General features: G+C 47.4%; 1 protein-coding gene across 1 annotated transcript in view; it reads right to left on the bottom strand.

The window, feature by feature from the left end:
- LOC121562242 (protein FAM184B) overlaps positions 1-19335 on the bottom strand; it is a 68954-nt gene that overhangs the window by 38150 nt on the left and 11469 nt on the right. The window contains 8 exon segments of the mRNA XM_045218018.1: positions 4463-4579; positions 4713-4820; positions 5035-5230; positions 5563-5645; positions 5776-5927; positions 6254-6389; positions 17508-18296; positions 18390-18557. Of these exon segments, the coding sequence (XP_045073953.1) occupies positions 4463-4579; positions 4713-4820; positions 5035-5230; positions 5563-5645; positions 5776-5927; positions 6254-6389; positions 17508-18296; positions 18390-18557 (1749 nt within the window).

Here is a 19335-nt window from a genome sequence, read left to right as displayed (position 1 = left end):
GTCAGTTCAGTGTATTCATTAGGTCAGTCCTAGTTCAGTGTATTCATTAGGTCAGTCCTAGTTCAGTGTATTCATTAGGTCAGTCCTAGTTCAGTGTATTCATTAGGTCAGTCCTAGTTCAGTGTATTCATTAGGTCAGTTCAGTGTATTCATTATGTCAGTCCTAGTTCAGTGTATTCATTAGGTCAGTCCTAGTTCAGTGTATTCATTAGGTCAGTCCTAGTTCAGTGTATTCATTAGGTCAGTCCTAGTTCAGTGTATTCATTAGGTCAGTCCTAGTTCAGTGTATTCATTAGGTCAGTTCAGTGTATTCATTAGGTCAGTCCTAGTTCAGTGTATTCATTAGGTCAGTTCAGTGTATTCATTAGGTCAGTCCTAGTTCAGTGTATTCATTAGGTCAGTCCTAGTTCAGTGTATTCATTAGGTCAGTCCTAGTTCAGTGTATTCATTAGGTCAGTCCTAGTTCAGTGTATTCATTAGGTCAGTCCTAGTTCAGTGTATTCATTAGGTCAGTCCTAGTTCAGTGTATTCATTAGGTCAGTCCTAGTCCAGTGTATTCATTAGGTCAGTCCTAGTTCAGTGTATTCATTAGGTCAGTTCAGTGTATTCATTAGGTCAGTCCTAGTTCAGTGTATTCATTAGGTCAGTTCAGTGTATTCATTAGGTCAGTCCTAGTTCAGTGTATTCATTAGGTCAGTCTTCAGTGTATTCATTAGGTCAGTCCTAGTTCAGTGTATTCATTAGGTCAGTCCTAGTTCAGTGTATTCATTAGGTCAGTCCTAGTTCAGTGTATTCATTAGGTCAGTCCTAGTCCAGTGTATTCATTAGGTCAGTCCTAGTTCAGTGTATTCATTAGGTCAGTCCTAGTTCAGTGTATTCATTAGGTCAGTCCTAGTTCAGTGTATTCATTAGGTCAGTTCAGTGTATTCATTAGGTCAGTTCAGTGTATTCATTAGGTCAGTCCTAGTTCAGTGTATTCATTAGGTCAGTCCCAGTTCAGTGTATTCATTAGGTCAGTCCTAGTTCAGTGTATTCATTAGGTCAGTCCTAGTTCAGTGTATTCATTAGGTCAGTTCAGTGTATTCATTAGGTCAGTCCTAGTTCAGTGTATTCATTAGGTCAGTCCTAGTTCAGTGTATTCATTAGGTCAGTCCTAGTTCAGTGTATTCATTAGGTCAGTCCTAGTCCAGTGTATTCATTAGGTCAGTCCTAGTTCAGTGTATTCATTAGGTCAGTCCTAGTTCAGTGTATTCATTAGGTCAGTCCTAGTTCAGTGTATTCATTAGGCTCAGTTCAGTGTATTCATTAGGTCAGTCCTAGTTCAGTGTATTCATTAGGTCAGTCCTAGTTCAGTGTATTCATTAGGTCAGTCTCAGTGTATTCATTAGGTCAGTTCAGTGTATTCATTAGGTCAGTCCTAGTTCAGTGTATTCATTAGGTCAGTCCTAGTTCAGTGTATTCATTAGGTCAGTTCAGTGTATTCATTAGGTCAGTCCTAGTTCAGTGTATTCATTAGGTCAGTCCTAGTTCAGTGTATTCATTAGGTCAGTCCTAGTTCAGTGTATTCATTAGGTCAGTCCTAGTTCAGTGTATTCATTAGGTCAGTCCTAGTTCAGTGTATTCATTAGGTCAGTCCTAGTTCAGTGTATTCATTAGGTCAGTTCTAGTTCAGTGTATTCATTAGGTCAGTCCTAGTTCAGTGTATTCATTAGGTCAGTTCAGTGTATTCATTAGGTCAGTCCTAGTCCAGTGTATTCATTAGGTCAGCTCAGTGTATTCATTAGGTCAGTCCTAGTTCAGTGTATTCATTAGGTCAGTCCTAGTTCAGTGTATTCATTAGGTCAGTCCCAGTTCAGTGTATTCATTAGGTCAGTCCTAGTTCAGTGTATTCATTAGGTCAGTCCTAGTTCAGTGTATTCATTAGGTCAGTCCTAGTTCAGTGTATTCATTAGGTCAGTCCTAGTTCAGTGTATTCATTAGGTCAGTTCAGTGTATTCATTAGGTCAGTTCAGTGTATTCATTAGGTCAGTCCTAGTTCAGTGTATTCATTAGGTCAGTTCAGTGTATTCATTAGGTCAGTCCTAGTTCAGTGTATTCATTAGGTCAGTCCTAGTTCAGTGTATTCATTAGGTCAGTTCAGTGTATTCATTAGGTCAGTCCTAGTTCAGTGTATTCATTAGGTCAGTCCTAGTTCAGTGTATTCATTAGGTCAGTTCAGTGTATTCATTAGGTCAGTCCTAGTTCAGTGTATTCATTAGGTCAGTCCTAGTTCAGTGTATTCATTAGGTCAGTCCTAGTTCAGTGTATTCATTAGGTCAGTTCAGTGTATTCATTAGGTCAGTCCTAGTTCAGTGTATTCATTAGGTCAGTCCTAGTTCAGTGTATTCATTAGGTCAGTCCTAGTTCAGTGTATTCATTAGGTCAGTCCTAGTTCAGTATATTCATTAGGTCAGTCCTAGTTCAGTGTATTCATTAGGTCAGTCCTAGTTCAGTGTATTCATTAGGTCAGTCCTAGTTCAGTGTATTCATTAGGTCAGTTCAGTGTATTCATTAGGTCAGTTCAGTGTATTCATTAGGTCAGTCCTAGTTCAGTGTATTCATTAGGTCAGTCCAGTGTATTCATTAGGTCGGTCCTAGTTCAGTGTATTCATTAGGTCAGTCCTAGTTCAGTGTATTCATTAGGTCAGTTCAGTGTATTCATTAGGTCAGTCCTAGTTCAGTGTATTCATTAGGTCAGTCCTAGTTCAGTGTATTCATTAGGTCAGTTCAGTGTATTCATTAGGTCAGTCCTAGTTCAGTGTATTCATTAGGTCAGTCCTAGTTCAGTGTATTCATTAGGTCAGTCCTAGTTCAGTGTATTCATTAGGTCAGTCCAGTGTATTCATTAGGTCAGTCCTAGTTCAGTGTATTCATTAGGTCAGTCCTAGTTCAGTGTATTCATTAGGTCAGTCCTAGTTCAGTGTATTCATTAGGTCAGTCCTAGTTCAGTGTATTCATTAGGTCAGTCCTAGTTCAGTGTATTCATTAGCGTCAGTTAGTGTATTCATTAGGTCAGTTCCAGTGTATTCATTAGGTCAGTCCTAGTTCAGTGTATTCATTAGGTCAGTCCTAGTTCAGTGTATTCATTAGGTCAGTCCTAGTTCAGTGTATTCATTAGGTCAGTCCTAGTTCAGTGTATTCATTAGGTCAGTCCCAGTTCAGTGTATTCATTAGGTCAGTCCTAGTTCAGTGTATTCATTAGGTCAGTTCAGTGTATTCATTAGGCAGTCCTAGTTCAGTGTATTCATTAGGTCAGTCCTAGTTCAGTGTATTCATTAGGTCAGTCCCAGTTCAGTGTATTCATTAGGTCAGTCCTAGTTCAGTGTATTCATTAGGTCAGTTCAGTGTATTCATTAGGTCAGTCCTAGTTCAGTGTATTCATTAGGTCAGTCCTAGTTCAGTGTATTCATTAGGTCAGTCCCAGTTCAGTGTATTCATTAGGTCAGTCCTAGTTCAGTGTATTCATTAGGTCAGTTCAGTGTATTCATTAGGTCAGTCCTAGTTCAGTGTATTCATTAGGTCAGTCCTAGTTCAGTGTATTCATTAGGTCAGTCCTAGTTCAGTGTATTCATTAGGTCAGTCCTAGTTCAGTGTATTCATTAGGTCGGTCCTAGTTCAGTGTATTCATTAGGTCAGTTCAGTGTATTCATTAGGTCAGTCCTAGTTCAGTGTATTCATTAGGTCAGTCCTAGTTCAGTGTATTCATTAGGTCAGTCCCAGTTCAGTGTATTCATTAGGTCAGTCCTAGTTCAGTGTATTCATTAGGTCAGTTCAGTGTATTCATTAGGTCAGTCCCAGTTCAGTGTATTCATTAGGTCAGTTCAGTGTATTCATTAGGTCAGTCCTAGTTCAGTGTATTCATTAGGTCAGTCCCGTCAGTGTATTCATTAGGTCAGTCCTAGTCCAGTGTATTCATTAGGTCAGTTCAGTGTATTCATTAGGTCAGTCCTAGTTCAGTGTATTCATTAGGTCAGTTCAGTGTATTCATTAGGTCAGTCCTTCAGTGTATTCATTAGGTCAGTCCCTAGTCCAGTGTATTCATTAGGTCAGTCCTAGTCCAGTGTATTCATTAGGTCAGTCCTAGTTCAGTGTATTCATTAGGTCAGTCCTAGTTCAGTGTATTCATTAGGTCAGTCCTAGCTAATTTTCAAAGATGCATTACAAGCTCAAAACATTTTTCTACATAAATGACAATTATGACAATAACTGTGGCTATTTGCATGACAATAAATTCCACAGCTGTCGAATCCCTGTGTGTGTGTGTGTGTGTGCGTGTGCGTGTGCGTGTGCGTGTGTGTGTGCGTGTGTGTGTGTGCGTGTGCGTGTGCGCGTGTGTGTGTGTCCGTGTGTGTCCGTGTTCGTGTGCGTGTACCTGTGTGTGTGTCCGTGTTCAATGTGTACCTGTGTGTGTGTGTGTGTGTACCTGTGTGTGCTGTAGTTCCTCTCGGAGGTGGGAACAGTGGATTCCGCAGGTGGGAGGAGTTTCAGAGGCCACACCCCCCTGACTTTGCTTCTGCATAACACACTCCAAACGCCAGATCTACACACACACACACACACACACACACACACACACACACACACACACACACACAGAGGCAGGGAGACAGTACAGTATGTGGTTTGTGTATCAAAGGAGAGTCTGTGGACTTTCAAGGTCAAGCCTCTCTCACCTGATTGGTTGCTTGCTGCAGCTGCTCTCCAAGCTCCTCCCTCTCGGTCTCCAGCCTTCGACACACCTCCTCACCGCTCCTCCTCTCCTCCTGCACACGCACACACGCCTGCTGACACACACACACACACACACCGCAGTGGTTGTCTGTGAGGGTCCGTCTGCAACAGTGTGTGTTAATGTTTTGAAATGTTAAAGTCCTTTGTCTGTAATGTCTTTCTCATTATGTGTTGGACCCCTGTAAGACTAGCTGTCTCCATTGGCGTCGGCTAATGGGGCTCCTAATCAATCAAATCAAATGTGTCTGTGTGTGTGTTCGTCACCTCCTGGTTCCTCCTCAGTGCTTCCTGGGCGTTGTGGAGTTCAGCTGCATGTCTCCTCATCACCTCTTCAATCGCTCTCTTCACCTGATCCTTCAATCTGTTCCTCTCTACTTCCGCCTGCTCTGCCAATCTCTTCTTCTCCTCCTCCACCTGCTCCATCCCTCTCTTCTTCTCCTCCTCCACCTGCTCCATCCCTCTCTTCTTCTCCTCCTCCACAAGCTCCTGGTTTCCCTCCATCTGCGTTCTCACTCTTCCTTTCACCTCTTCTATCTCTTTCTGCAGTTGTTCCCTCTCTTCCTGTCTTTCTCTCAGTGATCGTTGTCTCTCTTCTTCCGTGGCTTTCTGCAGGCGTTCTCTCTCTTTCTCCTTTTCCTCCCGCAGTTCATCCTCGTGTTTCTCTCTTTCTTTCTGCAGTCTGTCTCTCTCTTCCTCCATCTCTTTCTGCAGTCTGTCTCTCTCTTCCTCCATCTCTTTCTGCAGTCTGTCTCTCTCTTCCTCCGTCTCTTTCTGCATTCGTTCCTTCTCCACCTCTGCGTGTCTCCGTTCTCTCGGAGCTCCTCTGACTGGGCCCTCACCATCTCAGAACGCAGACTAGCCAGGGCCTCCGCATGCTGCGCACACACACACACACACGGTCAGGAAGTTGGGGAACGTTATTGGCTTTCATTTCAAAAGTTCAAAGTTGGAAAGTTGTGTGTGAGTGTGTGTGTACCTGTGAGTTGTGTGTGAGTGTGTGTGTACCTGTCGGATCTGCCTGGCGTGGTCGCTGTTCCTCCCGCTGCTCTGTAACTCCAGCTCCCTGTTCCTGCTCTGCAGTCTGTTCATCTGACCTTTCAGCTCCTCCATGTTAACACACACACACCCCTCACACACACCACGACTCAGCAGCTCCTCTGACACGCGGCACACACACACACACACACACAGAAGGACGCACACACACAAACACACACGGCACACACACACACACGGCACACACACACACACACAGCACACACACACACACAGAAGGACGCACACATACACATTACATTTTAAACTCCTTGATTGATTAAATTATTGATTGATTGGTTGATTTATTGATTAATGGATTGAGTGATTGGTTGATTGATTTATAGTTTGATTGAGTGAATAAGTGATTTATTGGTTGATTGATTAATGGATTGAGTGATTGGTTGATTGATTGATTGATTGATTGTTTTATTAATTGATTGATTACCTGATTTGGTCTGCAGCTCCTCCTCCTGCAGCAGTAGTCTCTCTTTGGCCACGACTAACTCCTCCCATGCCCTCTTAGCCCCTCCCTCTGCCTCTGAGACACGCCTCCTCCCCGACTCCAACTCATCCTCCAGATCCTAGAGAGAGAGAGAGAGAGATGGAAGGAGTAGAGACAGAGACAGAGAGAGAGAGTAGAGAGAGAGATGGAAGGAGTAGAGGCAGAGACAGAGAGTAGAGGGAGAGATGGAAGGAGTAGAGGCAGAGACAGAGAGATAAAGTAGAGGCAGAGACAGAGAGTAGAGGGAGAGTGAGTAGAGAGAGACAGAGACAGAGAGTAGAGGGAGAGATGGAAGGAGTAGAGACAGAGACAGAGAGTAGAGGGAGAGATGGAAGGAGTAGAGACAGAGACAGAGAGTAGAGGGAGAGATGGAAGGAGTAGAGGCAGAGACAGAGGCAGAGAGTAGAGGGAGAGATGGAAGGAGTAGAGACAGAGACAGAGACAGAGAGTAGAGGGAGAGATGGAAGGAGTAGAGACAGAGACAGAGAGTAGAGGGAGAGATGGAAGGAGTAGAGGCAGAGACAGAGACAGAGAGTAGAGGGAGAGATGGAAGGAGTAGAGACAGAGACAGAGAGTAGAGGGAGAGATGGAAGGAGTAGAGGCAGAGACAGAGACAGAGAGTAGAGGGAGAGATGGAAGGAGTAGAGACAGAGACAGAGACAGAGAGTAGAGGGAGAGATGGAAGGAGTAGAGGCAGAGACAGAGAGTAGAGGGAGAGATGGAAGGAGTAGAGGCAGAGACAGAGAGTAGAGGGAGAGATGGAAGGAGAGGCAGAGACAGAGACAGAGAGTAGAGGGAGAGATGGAAGGAGTAGAGACAGAGACAGAGACAGAGAGTAGAGGGAGAGATGGAAGGAGTAGAGACAGAGACAGAGAGTAGAGGGAGAGATGGAAGGAGTAGAGGCAGAGACAGAGAGTAGAGGGAGAGGTGGAAGAGGAGAGACAGAGACAGAGAGTAACAGAGAGTAGAGAGAGAGATGGAAGGAGTAGAGACAGAGACAGAGACAGAGAGTAGAGGGAGAGATGGAAGGAGTAGAGACAGAGACAGAGAGTAGAGGGAGAGATGGAAGGAGTAGAGGCAGAGACAGAGAGTAGAGGGAGAGATGGAAGGAGTAGAGACAGAGACAGAGACAGAGAGTAGAGGGAGAGATGGAAGGAGTAGAGACAGAGACAGAGAGTAGAGGGAGAGATGGAAGGAGTAGAGGCAGAGACAGAGACAGAGAGTAGAGGGAGAGATGGAAGGAGTAGAGACAGAGACAGAGAGTAGAGGGAGAGATGGAAGGAGTAGAGACAGAGACAGAGACAGAGAGTAGAGGGAGAGATGGAAGGAGTAGAGACAGAGACAGCGAGTAGAGGGAGAGATGGAAGGAGTAGAGACAGAGACAGAGACAGAGAGTAGAGGGAGAGATGGAAGGAGTAGAGACAGAGACAGAGAGTAGAGGGAGAGATGGAAGGAGTAGAGACAGAGACAGAGAGTAGAGGGAGAGATGGAAGGAGTAGAGACAGAGACAGAGACAGAGAGTAGAGGAGAGATGGAAGGAGTAGAGACAGAGACAGAGACAGTGAGTAGAGGGAGAGATGGAAGGAGTAGAGACAGAGACAGCAGAGTAGAGGGAGAGATGGAAGGAGTAGAGACAGAGACAGAGAGAGAGAGATAGAAAGAAGAGAGAAGAGAGATGGAAGGAGTAGAGACGGAGAGACAGAGAGTAGAGAGAGAGATGGAAGGAGTAGAGACAGAGACAGCGAGTAGAGGGAGAGATGGAAGGAGTAGAGACAGAGACAGCGAGTAGAGAGAGAGATGGAAGGAGTAGAGACAGAGACAGCGAGTAGAGAGAGAGATGGAAGGAGTAGAGACAGAGACAGCGAGTAGAGAGAGAGATGGAAGGAGTAGAGACAGAGACAGAGACAGAGAGTAGAGGGAGAGATGGAAGGAGTAGAGGCAGAGACAGCGACAAAGTAGAGGGAGAGATGGAAGGAGTAGAGACAGAGACAGCCAGAGTAGAGGGAGAGATGGAAGGAGTAGAGCAGAGACAGAGACAGAGAGTAGAGGGAGAGATGGAAGGAGTAGAGGCAGAGACAGAGAGTAGAGGGAGAGATGGAAGGAGTAGAGACAGAGACAGAGAGTAGAGGGAGAGATGGAAGGAGTAGAGACAGAGACAGCGAGTGAGGGAGAGATGGAAGGAGTAGAGGCAGAGACAGAGACAGAGGTAGAGGGAGAGATGGAAGGGTAGAGACAGAGACAGAGAGAGGAGAGATGGAAGGAGTAGAGACAGAGACAGAGAGTAGAGAGAGAGATGGAAGGAGTAGAGACAGAGACAGAGAGTAGAGAGAGAGATGGAAGGAGTAGAGACAGAGACAGAGACAGAGACAGAGAGTAGAGGGAGAGGTGGAAGGAGTAGAGACAGAGACAGAGACAGAGACAGAGAGTAGAGGGAGAGGTGGAAGGAGTAGAGACAGAGACAGAGACAGAGACAGAGACAGCGAGAGAGACAGAGACAGAGACAGAGACAGAGACAGAGACAGAGACAGAGACAGCGACAGAGACAGCGAGAGGTTAACACAGGGACACCACCAGTAGCAGGGCTGAATACACACCCAGGAAACTATGTGATAGCATCACTGGCTATATAAAGACTAGGAATCACTCTCTATTCATCCAGGGCGTGCGTGTCTGTGTGTGTGTGTGTGTGTGTGTGTGTGTGTGTGTGTGGTTTGACTATCACTGTGGGGACCAGAAGTCCTCACCAGGATAGTAAACAAGGGGGACACTTCAGGTCCCCACAAGGAAAAAGGCTATTTTAGGCTCAGGGGTTAGGTTTAGGCTTAGGGGTTAGGTTTAGGCTTAGGGGTTAGGTTTAGGCTTAGGGGTTTTGGGTTAGTTTGTTTGGTTGTGGGTTTTTAGGCTAGGGGTTAGGGTTACGGTTAGGTTTCTGTTTAGTTTTAGGTTTAGTGGTTAGGGGTCAGGACAAATAGGATTTTGAATGGGAATAAATGTTTTTGGTCCCCACAAGGATAGTAAAACCACTGTTAGGGTGTCTACCTGTATTCTGTCCTGTTAGGGTTAGGGTGTCTACCTGTATTCTGTCCTGTTAGGGTTAGGGTGTCTACCTGTATTCTGTCCTGTTAGGGTTAGGGTGTCTACCTGTATTCTGTCCTGTTAGGGTTAGGGTGTCTACCTGTATTCTGTCCTGTTAGGGTTAGGGTGTCTACCTGTATTCTGTCCTGTTAGGGTTAGGGTGTGTACCCTGTATTCTGTCCTGTTAGGGTTAGGGTGTCTACCTGTATTCTGTCCTGTTAGGGTTAGGGTGTCTACCTGTATTCTGTCCTGTTAGGGTTAGGGTGTCTACCTGTATTCTGTCCTGTTAGGGTTAGGGGTGTCTACCTGTATTCTGTCCTGTTAGGGTTAGGGTGTCTACCTGTATTCTGTCCTGTTAGGGTTAGGGTGTCTACCTGTATTCTGTCCTGTTAGGGTTAGGGTGTCTACCTGTATTCTGTCCTGTTAGGGTTAGGGTGTCTACCTGTATTCTGTCCTGTTAGGGTTAGGGTGTCTACCTGTATTCTGTCCTGTTAGGGTTAGGGTGTCTACCTGTATTCTGTCCTGTTAGGGTTAGGGTGTCTACCTGTATTCTGTCCTGTTAGGGTTAGGGTGTCTACCTGTATTCTGTCCTGTTAGGGTTAGGGTGTCTACCTGTATTCTGTCCTGTTAGGGTTAGGGTGTCTACCTGTATTCTGTCCTGTTAGGGTTAGGGTGTCTACCTGTATTCTGTCCTGTTAGGGTTAGGGTGTCTACCTGTATTCTGTCCTGTTAGGGTTAGGGTGTCTACCTGTATTCTGTCCTGTTAGGGTTAGGGTGTCTACCTGTATTCTGTCCTGTTAGGGTTAGGGTGTCTACCTGTATTCTGTCCTGTTAGGGTTAGGGTGTCTACCTGTATTCTGTCCTGTTAGGGTTAGGGTGTCTACCTGTATTCTGTCCTGTTAGGGTTAGGGTGTCTACCTGTATTCTGTCCTGTTAGGGTTAGGGTGTCTACCTGTATTCTGTCCTGTTAGGGTTAGGGTGTCTACCTGTATTCTGTCCTGTTAGGGTTAGGGTTAGGGTGTCTACCTGTATTCTGTCCTGTTAGGGTTAGGGTGTCTACCTGTATTCTGTCCTGTTAGGGTTAGGGTGTCTACCTGTATTCTGTCCTGTTAGGGTTAGGGTGTCTACCTGTATTCTGTCCTGTTAGGGTTAGGGTGTCTACCTGTATTCTGTCCTGTTAGGGTTAGGGTGTCTACCTGTATTCTGTCCTGTTAGGGTTAGGGTGTCTACCTGTATTCTGTCCTGTTAGGGTTAGGGTGTCTACCTGTATTCTGTCCTGTTAGGGTTAGGGTGTCTACCTGTATTCTGTCCTGTTAGGGTTAGGGTGTCTACCTGTATTCTGTCCTGTTAGGGTTAGGGTGTCTACCTGTATTCTGTCCTGTTAGGGTTAGGGTGTCTACCTGTATTCTGTCCTGTTAGGGTTAGGGTGTCTACCTGTATTCTGTCCTGTTAGGGTTAGGGTGTCTACCTGTATTCTGTCCTGTTAGGGTTAGGGTGTCTACCTGTATTCTGTCCTGTTAGGGTTAGGGTGTCTACCTGTATTCTGTCCTGTTAGGGTTAGGGTGTCTACCTGTATTCTGTCCTGGTTAGGGTTAGGGTGTCTACCTGTATTCTGTCCTGTTAGGGTTAGGGTGTCTACCTGTATTCTGTCCTGTTAGGGTTAGGGTGTTTACCTGTATTCTGTCGGGTTAGGGTTAGGGTGTCTACCTGTATTCTGTCCTGTTAGGGTTAGGGTGTCTACCTGTATTCTGTCGGGTTAGGGTTAGGGTGTCTACCTGTATTCTGTCCTGTTAGGGTTAGGGTGTCTACCTGTATTCTGTCCTGTTAGGGTTAGGGTGTCTACCTGTATTCTGTCCTGTTAGGGTTAGGGTGTCTACCTGTATTCTGTCCTGTTAGGGTTAGGGTGTCTACCTGTATTCTGTCCTGTTAGGGTTAGGGTGTCTACCTGTATTCTGTCCTGTTAGGGTTAGGGTGTCTACCTGTATTCTGTCCTGTTAGGGTTAGGGTGTTTACCTGTATTCTGTCCTGTTAGGGTTAGGGTGTCTACCTGTATTCTGTCCTGTTAGGGTTAGGGTGTCTACCTGTATTCTGTCCTGTTAGGGTTAGGGTGTCTACCTGTATTCTGTCCTGTTAGGGTTAGGGTGTCTACCTGTATTCTGTCCTGTTAGGGTTAGGGTGTCTACCTGTATTCTGTCCTGTTAGGGTTAGGGTGTCTACCTGTATTCTGTCCTGTTAGGGTTAGGGTGTCTACCTGTATTCTGTCCTGTTAGGGTTAGGGTGTCTACCTGTATTCTGTCCTGTTAGGGTTAGGGGTGTCTACCTGTATTCTGTCCTGTTAGGGTTAGGGTGTTTACCTGTATTCTGTCCTGTTAGGGTTAGGGTGTCTACCTGTATTCTGTCCTGTTAGGGTTAGGGTTAGGGTGTCTACCTGTATTCTGTCCTGTTAGGGTTAGGGTGTTTACCTGTATTCTGTCCTGTTAGGGTTAGGGTGTCTACCTGTATTCTGTCCTGTTAGGGTTAGGGTGTCTACCTGTATTCTGTCCTGTTAGGGTTAGGGTGTTTACCTGTATTCTGTCCTGTTAGGGTTAGGGTGTCTACCTGTATTCTGTCCTGTTAGGGTTAGGGTGTCTACCTGTATTCTGTCCTGTTAGGGTTAGGGTTAGGGTGTCTACCTGTATTCTGTCCTGTTAGGGTTAGGGTGTCTACCTGTATTCTGTCCTGTTAGGGTTAGGGTGTGTCTACCTGTATTCTGTCCTGTTAGGGTTAGGGTGTGTCTACCTGTATTCTGTCCTGTTAGGGTTAGGGTTAGGGTGTTTACCTGTATTCTGTCCTGTTAGGGTTAGGGTGTCTACCTGTATTCTGTCCTGTTAGGGTTAGGTAAGGGGGCAAAAACTGTTACCCACAAGGAGTACAGGGTGCACAGGCACATAGTCAATTACCCCATCATTTTATGAACCTCTAGTTAAAACGAAGGTACCATTTTAATACATTGTAAAAAAATATATATATAGTGGAAGTGGTCCCAGGAAGCTCCAAACTTCCAACCAGAATAAAGGGTCGTTCCCTGTAATGCCTGTTAATGGTCACTAGATGGGATAAACTCCATCAACAGAGAACCATAAAACAGTTGGCGCCAAGTGCCTTTCTCAACGGAACACCCCAAAAAACATATCCTCCCCTGGGGGGATTCAAACCAGCAACTTACCAGTCACTCTCTCCATGCTCAATGGAGACAGAGAGAGGGCTGTCATGCCCAGGTGCATTGATATGTACCAGTCACTCTCTTCCTGATCTAACCACTGGGCTGTCATGCATTTGACATGTATGAACTGTTTGTAAAGTAGACAGATTGTCTTTTAGTTGGGAGGCGATGACACCAACAACACCAATCCTCAAAACATTCAGATCCTCAAAATCATAACAAATATAAATAGATAAATATATTAATAAATCTTAAATAAATATTATTATTTATTTATTTTTTGCCTCAAAAGGTTATAAATGCTGATGTTGGTAAATATCAATACGTGCTAATTGTTGAAACATGTGCACTAAGAGGAGGGGGTAAAAATCAAAATAGCCTCCTTTTAAATTAAAAAGAGGCAAAAACGATATACCATGATTATGCAAATTTAAAATAAAAAAAACAAAGAAATCCCATCAAAATAAGAATGAATAATAAATAAATACATTGTCAATTAAATAAAAGAACAGAGATTATGTCATAAATATTTTTAATAGAGGATCTATTCAAATTGGGTTAGAGGTTATTTGGTACAGTCGGTGTCACCTCCCAACACAAACAACATGTTATCAAAAAAGACAATCTGGTTGGAGAAAGATCCACAAAGGGACTCTAGTCAATCCGGTTGAGACCGGTTGAGACCGGTGGGGGCAAGTGTGCCCAATTTGCTGCCAGTCTTTGGGCCTTGGACCCCCCCCGACTCCAGGCCAGAGATAGAGATGTTCCCTTTTCCATGTGTGTGAAAGTGTACATATAATTCTGACATTTTATCCACTCTCTTGATGCGATACACGTGTTGTTTTAGACGTTTCAGTCATTTATTCTTGGTTTCTCCTACATACAGTTTGTTACATACTTTACATACCATCAGATAGACAAGATTGGATGACTCCAGCTGGAAGTTCTTCCAAACCGGAGCCCCCCATTCCCGTATATTTATTTTCCAGGTATTTGATACATCTAAAATGAGGGTTAACCTGCACTTTGCCGCTACCCAAGGAAGCATTCACCATGATGTCTTTTGAGGTTCTTTGTTTCTTCTAAATGCTGAAATTAATTCGAACGGTTTCAATGGTTCAAATCGGTTCTGTGTCTCCTCAAAATGTTTCTTAACAATAGAGTTAAGCTTCATTGAGAGTTTCTAAAAAAGTTGTTACAAATGGAATAATGTCCAACTCATTGGACTGGCTAGGAGGTTTCCCACGCTCCAGGTCCCTCTGGACTGGCTAGGAGGTTCCCCACGCTCCAGGTCCCTCTGGACTGGCTAGGAGGTTCCCCATGCTCCAGGTCCCTCTGGACTGGCTAAGAGGTTCCCCACGCTCCAGGTCCCTCTGAACTGGCTAGGAGGTTCCCCACGCTCCAGGTCCCTCTGGACTGGCTAGGAGGTTCCCCACGCTCCGGGTCCCTCTGGACTGGCTAGGAGGTTCCCCATGCTCCGGGTCCCTCTGGACTGGCTAGGAGGTTCCCCACGCTCCGGGTCCCTCTGGACTGGCTAGGAGGTTCCCCACGCTCCAGGTCTCTCTGGACTGGCTAGGAGGTTCCCCACGCTCCAGGTCCCTCTGGACTGGCTAGGAGGTTCCCCACGCTCCGGGTCCCTCTGGACTGGCTAGGAGGTTCCCCACGCTCCAGGTCCCTCTGGACTGGCTAGGAGGTTCCCCACGCTCCAGGTCCCTCTGGACTGGCTAGGAGGTTCCCCACGCTCCAGGTCCCTCTGGACTGGCTAGGAGGTTCCCCACGCTCCAGGTCTCTCTGGACTGGCTAGGAGGTTCCCCACGCTCCAGGTCCCTCTGGACTGGCTAGGAGGTTCCCCACGCTCCAGGTCCCTCTGAACTGGCTAGGAGGTTCCCCACGCTCCGGGTCCCTCTGGACTGGCTAGGAGGTTCCCCACGCTCCGGGTCCCTCTGGACTGGCTAGGAGGTTCCTCACGCTCCAGGTCCCTCTGGACTGGCTAGGAGGTTCCCCACGCTCCAGCTCCCTCTGGACTGGCTAGGAGGTTCCCCACGCTCCAGGTCCCTCTGGACTGGCTAGGAGGTTCCCCACGCTCCAGGTCCCTCTGGACTGGCTAGGAGGTTTCCCACGCTCCAGGTCCCTCTGGACTGGCTAGGAGGTTCCCCACGCTCCAGGTCCCTCTGGACTGGCTAGGAGGTTCCCCATGCTCCAGGTCTCTCTGGACTGGCTAGGAGGTTCCCCATGCTCCAGGTCCCTCTGGACTGGCTAGGAGGTTCCCCACGCTCCAGGTCCCTCTGGACTGGCTAGGAGGTTCCCCATGCTCCAGGTCCCTCTGGACTGGCTAGGAGGTTCCCCACGCTCCAGGTCCCTCTGGACTGGCTAGGAGGTTCCCCACGCTCCAGGTCCCTCTGGACTGGCTAGGAGGTTCCCCATGCTCCAGGTCCCTATGGACTGGCTAGGAGGTTCCCCATGCTCCAGGTCCCTCTGGACTGGCTAGGAGGTTCCCCACGCTCCAGGTCCCTCTGGACTGGCTAGGAGGTTCCCCACGCTCCGGGTCCCTCTGGACTGGCTAGGAGGTTCCCCACGCTCCAGGTCCCTCTGGACTGGCTAGGAGGTTCCTCACGCTCCAGGTCCCTCTGGACTGGCTAGGAGGTTCCCCACGCTCCAGGTCCCTCTGGACTGGCTAGGAGGTTCCCCACGCTCCGGGTCCCTCTGGACTGGCTAGGAGGTTCCCCACGCTCCGGGTCCCTCTGGACTGGCTAGGAGGTTCCCCACGCTCCAGGTCCCTCTTTACCTCTGCTTTGACTGTGTGTAGAAATCTCTTGGTGTTTCCCCTATGACTGTGTGTAGTTAGAGTTAGGGTGTCTACCTGTATTCTGTCGGGTTAGGGTTAGGGTGTTTACCTGTATTCTGTCCTGTTAGGGTTAGGGTGTCTACCTGTATTCTGTCCTGTTAGGGTTAGGGTGTTTACCTGTATTCTGTCCTGTTAGGGTTAGGGTGCTTACCTGTATTCTGTCCTGTTAGGGTTAGGGTTAGGGTGTTTACCTGTATTCTGTCCTGTTAGGGTTAGGGTGTTTACCTGTATTCTGTCCTGTTAGGGTTAGGGTTAGGGTGTCTACCTGTATTCTGTCGGGTTAGGGTTAGGGTGTCTACCTGTATTCTGTCGGGTTAGGGTTAGGGTGTTTACCTGTATTCTGTCCTGTTAGGGTTAGGGTGTCTACCTGTATTCTGTCCTGTTAGGGTTAGGGTGTTTACCTGTATTCTGTCGGGTTAGGGTTAGGGTGTCTACCTGTATTCTGTCCTGTTAGGGTTAGGGTGTTTACCTGTATTCTGTCGGGTTAGGGTTAGGGTTAGGGTGTCTACCTGTATTCTGTCGGGTTAGGGTTAGGGTGTCTACGTGTATTCTGTCCTGTTAGGGTTAGGGTGTTTACCTGTATTCTGTCGGGTTAGGGTTAGGGTGTCTACCTGTATTCTGTCCTGTTAGGGTTAGGGTGTCTACCTGTATTCTGTCCTGTTAGGGTTAGGGTGTCTACCTGTATTCTGTCCTGTTAGGGTTAGGGTGTTTACCTGTATTCTGTCGGGTTAGGGTTAGGGTGTCTACCTGTATTCTGTCCTGTTAGGGTTAGGGTGTCTACCTGTATTCTGTCGGGTTAGGGTTAGGGTGTGTACCTGTATTCTGTCGGGTTAGGGTTAGGGTTAGGGTTAGGGTGTCTACCTGTATTCTGTCCTGTTAGGGTTAGGGTGTCTACCTGTATTCTGTCCTGTTAGGGTTAGGGTGTCTACCTGTATTCTGTCCTGTTAGGGTTAGGGTGTGTACCTGTATTCTGTCGGGTTAGGGTTAGGGTGTGTCTACCTGTATTCTGTCGGGTTAGGGTTAGGGTGTGTCTACCTGTATTCTGTCGGGTTAGGGTTAGGGTGTCTACCTGTATTCTGTCCTGTTAGGGTTAGGGTGTCTACCTGTATTCTGTCCTGTTAGGGTTAGGGTGTCTACCTGTATTCTGTCGGGTTAGGGTTAGGGTGTTTACCTGTATTCTGTCGGGTTAGGGTTAGGGTGTGTCTACCTGTATTCTGTCGGGTTAGGGTTAGGGTTAGGGTTAGGGTGTCTACCTGTATTCTGTCGGGTTAGGGTTAGGGTGTCTACCTGTATTCTGTCCTGTTAGGGTTAGGGTGTCGACCTGTATTCTGTCCTGTTAGGGTTAGCGTGTCTACCTGTATTCTGTCGGGTTAGGGTTAGGGTGTCTACCTGTATTCTGCCCTGTTAGGGTTAGGGTGTCTACCTGTATTCTGTCGGGTTAGGGTTAGGGTGTGTACCTGTATTCTGTCGGGTTAGGGTTAGGGTGTCTACCTGTATTCTGTCGGGTTAGGGTTAGGGTGTCTACCTGTATTCTGTCGGGTTAGGGTTAGGGTGTCTACCTGTATTCTGTCCTGTTAGGGTTAGGGTGTCTACCTGTATTCTGCCCTGTTAGGGTTAGGGTGTCTACCTGTATTCTGTCGGGTTAGGGTTAGGGTGTCTACCTGTATTCTGTCGGGTTAGGGTTAGGGTGTCTACCTGTATTCTGTCGGGTTAGGGTTAGGGTGTCTACCTGTATTCTGTCGGGTTAGGGTTAGGGTGTCTACCTGTATTCTGTCCTGTTAGGGTTAGGGTGTCTACCTGTATTCTGCCCTGTTAGGGTTAGGGTGTCTACCTGTATTCTGTCGGGTTAGGGTTAGGGTGTCTACCTGTATTCTGCCCTGTTAGGGTTAGGGTGTCTACCTGTATTCTGTCGGGTTAGGGTTAGGGTGTGTACCTGTATTCTGTCGGGTTAGGGTTAGGGTGTCTACCTGTATTCTGTCGGGTTAGGGTTAGGGTTAGGGTGTCTACCTGTATTCTGTCGGGTTAGGGTTAGGGTGTTTACCTGTATTCTGTCCTGTTAGGGTTAGGGTGTCTACCTGTATTCTGCCCTGTAGTTTGGCAGCGTGTCTCTTGCTCTCGTTGAGTTGCTGCAGACTGCTCTCCATCTCTCCCTCCACCTTCCTCACTCTCTCTCTCAGTACCGTACTCCTCCCTCTCTTCTCCTCCCACTGCCGTCTCTCCTCCCTGTACGCCTCCTCCATGCGCCTCTTCTCCTCCTCCTCTCTCTCCTCCCACTGCCGTCTCTCCTCCCTGTACGCCTCCTCCATGCGCCTCTTCTCCTCCTCCTCTCTCTCCTCCCACTGCCGTCTCTCCTCCCTGTACGCCTCCTCCATGCGCCTCTTCTCCTCCTCCTCTCTCTCCTCCCACTGCCGTCTCTCCTCCCTGTACGCCTCCTCCATGCTCCTCTTCTCCTCCTCCTTCTCCTGTGTCACCTCCTTTATCCGCCTCTCCCACTTCTCCGTCTCCTCTCTCACTGCTTCCTCCCTCTCTCCCTCCGCCTGCTCCTTCCATTTCCTCAGAGTCTTCACCTCCTCCGAGAGGAGTGTCCTTCTCTCAGTCTCCTCCCACTTCCCTCGCTCCTCTTCTCCTTTCTTCCGTAGCTCCTCACATCGGACCTCCGTGCACTGTGCGGCCTCCCCGGCCTTCTCCAGTTCCCTACCCAGTCGGAGGCTCTCGTCGTGGGCCGCGTTGAGTTGGGCCCGGGCCTCCCGTCTCTGCAGCTCCAGGGCCCGGAGCTTTTCCTCGTAGTCCCTCGTCCGCTCTGCCTCTACCCCACGATCCCTCTCCTCTGCCTGGACACGGTAGCTCTCGAAGTCTGCCTGAACCTGCAGGTACAGAGACACAGTTTAATAACCTGTGGAGATCCACATTGGAACAGACTGGGTGGTAGACGGACTGATGGACGGACAGACAGGTACCTGAGCTAGAGTTCCCTGAAGCTCTAAGAGGCGTGTCCTAAGCACGGACTCCTCCCCCTCGGGATACATCTCCACGGCAACCCGGCTCAGCTCTTCCCGGTGGGCGTGGCTTATGGCCTGAAGGGCCGCCTCCTGCTCTTCATTCTTAGTGTTCAGAGAATAGATCACCTGATGGTTTTTTTTGATTAAAAGAGGAAGGGAGGTTGATTTTCATATTCAGGTTCATGTCTATCAATATGTACCGAGTTGATCAAGCAGTAGCTGTGTGTTTTAAACGACATGTTAGTAGAAGTCCTTCAGTATGTACAGTGGGGGAAAAAAGTATTTAGTCAGCCACCAATTGTGCAAGTTCTCCCACTTAAAAAGATGAGAGAGGCCTGTAATTTTCATCATAGGTACACGTCAACTATGACAGACAAAATGAGAAAAAGAAATCCAGAAAATCACATTGTAGGATTTTTTATGAATTTATTTGCAAATTATGGTTTAAAATAAGTATTTGGTCAATAATAAAAGTTTCTCAATACTTTGTTATATACCCTTTGTTGGCAATGACACAAGTCAAACGTTTTCTGTAAATCTTTACAAGGTTTTCACACACTGTTGCTGGTATTTTGGCCCATTCCTCCATGCAGATCTCCTCTAGAGGAGTGATGTTTTGGGGCTGTCGCTGGGCAACACAGACTTTCAACTCCCTCCAAAGATTTTCTATAGGGTTGAGACCTGGAGACTGGCTAGGCCACTCCAGGACCTTGAAATGCTTCTTACGAAGCCACTCCTTCGTTGCCCGGGCGGTGTGTTTGGGATCATTGTCATGCTGAAAGACCCAGCCACGTTTCATCTTCAATGCCCTTGCTGATGGAAGGAGGTTTTCACTCAAAATCTCACGATACATGGCCCCATTCATTCTTTCCTTAACACGGATCAGACGTCCTGGTCCCTTTGC

This window comes from Coregonus clupeaformis, unplaced genomic scaffold (genome assembly GCF_020615455.1).
Source record: "Coregonus clupeaformis isolate EN_2021a unplaced genomic scaffold, ASM2061545v1 scaf1319, whole genome shotgun sequence".
NCBI classification, from domain to species: domain Eukaryota; kingdom Metazoa; phylum Chordata; class Actinopteri; order Salmoniformes; family Salmonidae; genus Coregonus; species Coregonus clupeaformis.
This window is presented reverse-complemented; position numbering and strand designations above follow the sequence as displayed.